Source organism: Furipterus horrens, unplaced genomic scaffold, assembly GCF_987537825.1.
Source record: "Furipterus horrens unplaced genomic scaffold, mFurHor1.1.pri manual_scaffold_1, whole genome shotgun sequence".
NCBI classification, from domain to species: domain Eukaryota; kingdom Metazoa; phylum Chordata; class Mammalia; order Chiroptera; family Furipteridae; genus Furipterus; species Furipterus horrens.
In genome coordinates, this window is record NW_028327171.1 from 212,282,327 (window position 1) to 212,290,404 (window position 8,078).

General features: G+C 49.8%; 1 protein-coding gene across 1 annotated transcript; it reads left to right on the plus strand.

Moving 5' to 3' along the window:
- Window positions 1–691: 691 nt before the first annotated feature.
- FBXO36 (F-box protein 36) lies at window positions 692–7,855 on the plus strand. The gene is made up of 3 exons (XM_090288440.1): window positions 692–755; window positions 870–1,042; window positions 7,667–7,855. The coding sequence occupies exons 1-3, from the start codon at window positions 692–694 to the stop codon at window positions 7,853–7,855; spliced, it is 426 nt and encodes a 141-aa protein (XP_090144566.1).
- Window positions 7,856–8,078: the final 223 nt, after the last annotated feature.

The window sequence follows — 8,078 nt, forward strand, 5'->3', positions numbered from 1 at the left end:
CTTCTCCTCCTCCTCCTCCTTCTTTATGGCTGTGTACTATTCCACTGTGTAAATGTACCACACTTTTTTATCTACTGATCTACTGATTATTAGCCATTTCTTGGTTATTCATGGAGCTGCGGTGAAAAAAACCTCTGATTTCCTCCTATATTGAACATGTGAGGTAGATGATTATATTGGGTGATTCTTTGTGAATTTTCCTAATTTGAAAATAACAAAGAAAGTATGAAAAATATTAGGCAAAAGTTAACGTAATTTTCATGAAATATTTATCTAGTTTTCTCTTTTCCTGTCTCATTTTTTTCTATTATGTAAAGATAAGGATGAAAAGAAAGTAAAGAGGAAGCAAGAAAATTTGGTGGAAAGAATTAATTTTTGCTTTTTCTAAAAAGAATTTTTAAAAAATTTAAAAAAAGAAAAAATTTGGTGGAGAAACTACATATAACAATAAGAGAACAAGAGTTAGATAAAACTAAGAGCTATCTGGGGAGAGAAGAGGTGGCAGAAGGACCGCATGGACCAGCATCTGTGCCCAGTCAGGGAGGCTGAGAGGATGGGGACGACGATGATGCGGAAACTGGTCACGTCTGTTGTCTGGACTGGAACTGGGTGCTGAGGAGATCAAGGGGATGTAGTCTGTCACTGTGTTAAACACTGAGCGTCCCTGAAAGGTTCTGATCCCAGGGCCGGGATGGCAGTCAGAAACAATCGCCTCCCAAAGGCATGCCACCCGGCCCACAGGCAGCTCCATGCAAGTAGGGGTGACTCAGTGGGATCTAACGTCACTGGGGCGGGCGGCGCCCCAAAGCTTGTGTCTTAGTGATAACGCCCAATAATCATGTCGGTTGGTTGGTTTCTTTGAATTACAGTTCAAATTGCCTTAATATTTGGTGCAAGAATATTAGACTATGTCTTCGATTTGTGCGAAGGTAAATTTGACTTCCTTGAGAGGCTCTCAGACACTTGGCTCCTGAATATCATTTCTTATCTGGATCTTGAAGGTATTGCCAGCCTTTCTGAAACATCATGTAGATTTTCAAAGGTAATGGTCATATATTTTGTGTCCATAGAGAACTTTCCTTTGTGCTTTCTCAAAGTTCTTTCTTTTTTCCCCTTTTTTTCCTAATATAGCAGTGATTTATTATTTGCGTTTATTTTGGCAAGCATGTGTTGACTATTACTTAATGGCAAGCACTGTTGTAGGCACACAGGCAGCAGAGATGAAAAGATGTTATTTCCACCCTCAGGAAACTTGAGTTTAATAGGAGAGATCCATACAGATGCAAATTATTATAATACAGTGGAGTCAATCAAACAAGGGATGTGTGTTCAAGGTACAAAGGTAGTACAAAGTGATTTCCTCTGCCTAGCTTCACGGAAGTGGGCTACTGCATCTGGGTTTTGAGGGGAAAATAGGAGTTCGCCAGTTGGTCTGGCAGACTAGAGGTGTTCCTGATCAAGAGGCATTTTGGGTCAAGGACCAGCTCAGGCAGCACAAGAGAATAAGGCAAATGGTGACTGTCCCCCATCCATTTTCATTTCTTCCAGTGAGAGCCCTTTGCAGTTACTTATCTCCCACAATGGGTGGTTTAGGGGGGGACTTACTTGGAGTGTTCTGTCTCCCTCCATACCCCCAGCTGACTAAATGTAGTTACTCTCACTACTTGGAATCCACAGAAGAACAACCTAGAGCAGAAAACACAATCGGTAGTGACTTCACCCATGACAGGGCCCTGATGCAAGCCTTACTAGTTCCTCTCCTGGCCTGGGAAGGCACCTTGGTTCCTGCACCTTCAGCTGGTTTGTAAATTGACTTCCTTCCTGCACCCTCACCCCCCAAAAGAGGGCTTGAAACAAGTATTACAAGCAATCAACACACACACACACACACACACACACACACACTCCTATATATAGGTATATATATGTAGCCATTAAAATGTATTGAAGTCAAGATTTTGTCCTTACGCTGATAAGAAACTGATTATTCATACTTTAAATGAGGAGAATTCTAAGTACCTAAAAGATACTAGTGGGGTCTATTAAAAGCCAGGGCTTAGGTTGTTCCTGAAAGTAAATGGAAGGATTCGACAGGAAACGGCCGTTACGGCCGTGTCTTGTGGAATTTATTCCTTCCATCAAGCAGTCTTACTCCCCTTCTCACTGTCCTACCACTTTTTAGTGCAGTCTTGAAAATACGCTCCATGCCTCATGGGTGCTGTAAAGCAAGGCCTTTGCAGATTTCCAATTTCAGTCCTCAGTGGGCAGGTGCTATTTTAATAGGTCCTGTTGAAAATGAGAGCTACAAGGTCACCTTGAGGAGACAGAAAGGTGTCCAAGGCCAGACCTGACTCCGCAGTAATGGGTCTGCCTGGGAAGCATCAAGACCTAAGGAGACACGGTGTGCGGACTCGCGGGAGGGAGGGGGCCCCAGCCGGGGACAGTTCAGGCTGCCATCCCACGTGAAGAATGGGTTTCCACTTACCAAGCTTAATGCCGCCAGCGACCGGGCCCGTCCCGCTGCCTGCCCGGGCTCCCGTGGCTCGGATGCCCTGTTGACCACCCCACAGAGCCTCCATGGGGCGGGCAGGTGGGCGCGCTGTGCGTATTTCTCAGGGCGAACCACCAGGGAGGCATTCTCGGGCAGCTCGGCCAACGGGAGCGCAGTGTGGCCGTGGCCCGTGCGACTGCGCTCAGCTCAACAGCTCACGCCGCCCGTGGGAACCCGCCCGCGGGCCAGGTGGCGCCAGGCAGGGAGATGACGCTTTTTCTGCAAACTGCAGCAGAGTAGACTTGAAGGAGCCCCCACTGCTGCTCGGACCCGGGAGGGGCAGGCAGGACGAGTATATAAACATGTGCGTCTTGGTCGCGACTCAGGAGCCCTGCGGAAGAAAATCTCTCCTCCGTCACATTGGGCTGTGGAGAGACAGAGTTCTCCTCGTGCCCTTTGACCGTGGTGCCCGGGTCTGGCCAAGTGGGCGCCGCACCCAGGGAGCAGGTGGGACTGGCGATGCCGGGCCCCCACCCGAGGGCCTGATCCCGCGGGGCCGAGGCGGGCCCAGCGTCCGTGCTCTTCGCGTGTTTTCTTGTGCTCACAGAAGCCCAAGCCTGAGAGTCCAGTCCAGGAATCTGACCTGTTGATATTAAAGCTGTACAGATAAACATCTCAAGAGCATCTATGAAACGCTAGAAGCTCGGGGTAGGGAGAGAGGTTTTCCCATCTTTGCTGTGACCAGGCCGACGTGGGTGTTTCAGCAGCAGGCGGCCAGAGAGCTGGGTCCTGTTCTTAGCGCAGCCGCTCCCCACCACGCGCTTTGGGCAGGCGCACCGTTTTCCTCTCTGAGCCTTGATTTCCCCTTTTGTAAACAGAGAGGTCTTCACTAGACTCCGCCCTAGGATCCCTTTCAACCTTCACGCGCACGGCTTCTGTGTTACGTTCGCGCACCACCGCCAGGGGGCGCTACAGCCCGCACTTTGCTGCGCTTGGGCTCCAAGTAACTGGCCCCGGAGTCGGGATGGGCGCCTCGTGTTTTGCAATCTGGCATCCGCTGAGCAAAAAAAGCCCAGGGTTTGGGAGTGTTAGAGGAGAGTACTTTATGGCCACCTTGTAATATAAAACAAAGCTGTAAGTGTTTTCAGTATAAAATGAGTCATATAAGTGAAGTTATACTGGTGGAAATTGTAGGTCCCTTGAGAATTCTTTCCCTTCCCCAAAACCTCACCGTTTTCTACCCTAATCTCATTACATAAGACACACCGATATCCTGAAAGTATTTCCTGGAAATAGGATCATCATCTACACTAGTGTTAGAGTTTAAATCTTTTAAAGGATGTTCAGATTTGTGTTTTTGTTTTTAACTGAAGGAAAGGAGTCTTGATTCAAAAGCTTCACAGTTTTGGAATAACAGTTTTCCACACGCACGCGTTAGTCACTTAGGCCTATCAACTAAGACTAAACTCGTCAACTCTTCAGTTACAGCTGTAATCACTTAGGCCTGTGATTAAGGCTAAACTCTTAACACCTAGGATCTCCCAGCATTGCCCCCAACCCACCCCGCCCCCAACACACCCTACCCCAGTTAGTTTTAATTATCTTGTTTCTATAGGGTTAGTTTACAAACTAAAACAACATAGCCCACAAAAGCTACACAGCTTTGGAAGAATGGCAGGCTTCTGCCTCAGAGCTCGTCCCCTCTGGAGCACCCAAAGAATAACCCTGCCACCCTCTGCCAGGCCAGCCAGACCCCAGGCTGGGCCCGGAGCTCCTTCCCATCCAAAATCCTGTCCGGTGGGAAACGCAGGCAGCTGTGCACCATCACCCAGGCATCCTCGAGGGAAAGAGGGCCTGAGAGAGCCAGGGCCTGCGCTGGTTTTGAATATTAAGACACTTCTAACTTTTTCCCTTGTTGTTTATATTTAGAGTGTGTTGTAATCTGAACAGAGAAACTAGACCTTGAATGACTGTTGAAGAAGGAAAAGATATTGAACAGCCTGCCTAACATCGGAACGTTTGGGGCTGTCATTGTCCTAAGAGTCAGTGTTGCTGCTTAACAGTAACCATTATGTGACTGTGATAGTTTTTGCTCTGATATTTATGCAGAAAGAGTTTTAAGTGATTATACTGTATCTTGCTGTTCATTTTTGTTGATAAATCTTTTTTTTTCCCTTATCAGAGCACCTTTACAGTAGCATGAAACCTGAAAGTAAAGGGTACTGTGCTTTGTCCTCAAAGATGAGTGTCATGGTGTCATGAAATAGAGAGAAGGCTGAACAGGTTTTCTCCCCTCCCCACGGAGAAGTGAGGGTCCAAGGGAGCAAAGCAGGACAGAGGAAGGGTCTGTAGAGATGAGAATAGCCAGGTCAGACTGAGGATGCTGTGGGCTGGTTTACTCAACCCCCACTTAACTCCCTTGTGCTACATGGAGTTGCCTCTGTGTCCTGTAGGGGTTAGAAAGGTAAAAATGGCCTCTGTCAAGCGGAGCCACCTGCTTGGAAGAAAGAGCCTTGCCAGGGAGACATGGCAAGGCGAGGCAGCCTCCGTGCATAAGGGGACCGGCCCTTCCTGCAGATGCAGGCCTGGAGGCGCGTGGGGCAGGTCCTCACGTCTGGTGCAGGGCATCGTCACGTCCTGCGTGCCAAGTGTCGGAGAGCAGAAGCAGTGCCGTTCTCATAGGACAGCCTGGGTGTTTGGTTTTGTTTTCTTATTCTGGCTGCTGTCGTTCCTGTATAACACGGAACCTTTCTCTCCGGGTTTGTTAGATATTCTGTGAGCGACCTGTTGCCTCTGCTGACTCCCCTTCTGCTTAAACAACCTGGAATCCACTCTGTGGTCTGAAGCCAAGAGCCCTGTCCTGTTCCATGATCATTCCACATTGTTTGGTTGGGTGGATGGACGCATGAACAGGCGACTGGAAACTGTGAAGCAGAGTATCTCGCCCCAGCTGGAGTAATTTTAGTTTGTATTTCACTCTTTTATATCTTTCCCCTTAATGTTAGATTCTCACCCGTTATTCTTCTCTGCTTTCACTTTTCTGCCTCAGCATCGACCACCCTTCTAATGAGCTGTGGGTCACTGCTAAGGGCTAGCAGTGCACTAAACTAAAATGAACTCTGAGGCAAGGAGGAAGGATGAGGCCACGGTGAAGGCCTCTCCTACAGAGAGAAGGGCATGGGTTTTAGCCCTGCGGTTCCCGACAGCTGTCTTGGCCATCCGGGTGCCCTTTCCCTCCTTGCCATCAGATCCTACAAACCAACACCTTTTGAAAACAGGACACGATCAGGTTCAGTATTCTGGAATCCCAGGGAGTTGACCATGTCTGCCTGCCTCTGCTGTTAAAGAGGTCAAGTTGGCCCCTAAAAGGAAAATTTAAATGGTGAAAGTAATGAGTTCAGTCTATTTTTATCGTATCAATTTGGTCAACTCTCTATTATTCATAAGGACATGATCTGCACAGGTCATTTCACAGATAATCTTGTTTCCCACCACTGCTGACCTTTGGGAGGGGGGCCCTAGCTTCTTGCCTTTCTTTGCCTCCTTAGAAGAGAAGGCTTCATGGCAGTTCTTCGGGCCTGTGCACAGAGAGGGGGGCCCAGGCCAGCGTGCCCTGGACACTGATCTAAGGGGATTGTGGGCTCCTCACCGATCCTCCCCGAGGCCTAGCTCTTCCCACTTCCGGAATTTCACATGCCAGCCGCTGCGGAGAACCAATGCAAAAAGGGAATCCGGCTGCCGATGAACTGCCCCGGGCACAGGACTGGCACAGGAAGGGCGGAGCCCGCAAGTGCCTGTCGCTGAGGCCCACGGGGAACCCTCCGTGAAGCACACGTTGTGTTGCTGGCGTCAGTGCGCTGCGACACCGAATATCCAAGTGCCTTTAAACGTCGTCATTCTCGCCTACACGGCAAACCCACGGCTGTCGCTCGGGTCGGGGCTACTAAGGAAGCATAACAGACGCTTTACCTTCAGGAAGGATTTGGGGCCATAATAGGTGAGGCGGCAGGAAATCTCCGTATCGACAGTCTTTAGTAGCAGGGGACTGATGGCAGTAGTTGCTGTGAGTAATGGTGCCCCCCACAAAAGTCATATTGGCAAATCCAGGGCAAACGGAAGCTGAACTGTGGCCGCTTTGAACTCGGAGGGAGGGCAGAATGGCCTCGTGCAGCTACTGGGTTGGTGGGGTCTTGTCTGTCTTTCACCTCATGGCCCCTGGTTCAAGTCCCAGACTACAGAAGAGCACCTCAGAGGAGGTCCTTCCCGGAGAACAGCTCACTTTGCCAGGTGCCAGACGGGCTCGGGGAGTGGACCGAATCTCGTAGGCCACTCCCGTGCATGGTGCGGTGCCACGTGTGCAAAGGACTTGGAGCAAAACTGGCGGCACCAGGACGGGGTGGACCTCCCATGTGCAGTCTCGCAGGGCTCCTCGGTCGTGCTGATGCAGCTCAACGCTGAGTAGCCCGCAGGGGACCGAGCTATCGGCCGCACAAGCCCGGGGGAGAGACGGCTTGAGTGAGGGTTTAAATGAATGAGATTTAGCAGGAATTAGCTGCTCCCATTCAAGAAGCTAACGCAGCACTGGGTACAAGATCAGCTGACCGCACACACCCGTATCAGCCTCTGCTATGTGGCTAAATGGAAATTAACTAAATAATGCTGCATATGAACTATATGTAACTGTCTTGCATTCTGCATCTTAAATGAGTTCAAGATTTTTTCCATTAATCAAATATTGCTTTGTCCTTTATTTTATAAATTTTTAATTTTTATTTATTTATTTTAGAGAGAGAGAGAGAAAGGGAAAGGGAGGGGCGGGGAACCAACAAATGTCAGTTTGTTGTTCCTCTTATTTATGCAGTCACTGGTTGCTTCTTCTTGTATGTGTTCTGACCAGGGATTGAACCTGCAGCCTTGGTGCATCGGGATGGTGCTCTGAACAGCTGAACTAGCTGCCCAGGGCTGCCTTGCCCTTTAGATACTGTGCACTTGCCTCTTTCCTCGAAGAGGAAGTTTCGGGAGGCAGGAACTGGGTCCGGCACATTTCCGTGCGCACGCGGTGTTTCCTGCGGTGGCTGCGGGCAGCAGGACTTGGCCAGGGTCCCGTGAGTGAGTGTGCGACTTTCACTTACCACGCGTGTGGCGTAACCCACTTCTCCCTTTTCCCGCCCCCAGCTGTGCAGGTCTGACCAGCTGTGGGAGCCGATATTCCGGTCTGCCTGTGACCACGTCGCCCCTGACATGAGGGCTGTGGCCAAGGAGGTGGGCTGGAGACAGACGTTCTTCACCCACAAGCTGCAGCTCCGGCGACAGATCCGCAGGAGGAAACAGAGACCAGAAAGCCGGAGCTGCTTTCAGTTTTAGGGAGACTTTTTTCCTGCAGGGGCGTTGAGTCATGGTTGTGTTTTTCTGCTGTGTGCGAACCCCTTCTGTTTTATTAAGAGCTAAGAGGCGCAGCTGGTTCAAGGAGCCATCTGAAAAGCATCAAGTATTTGCTCACAAGCCCTGGCTGCTGTGGCTCAGTGAATTGAACGTCGGCCTGGGAGGCAAGTGTTGCTGGTTCGATTCCCAGTCAGGGCACATGACT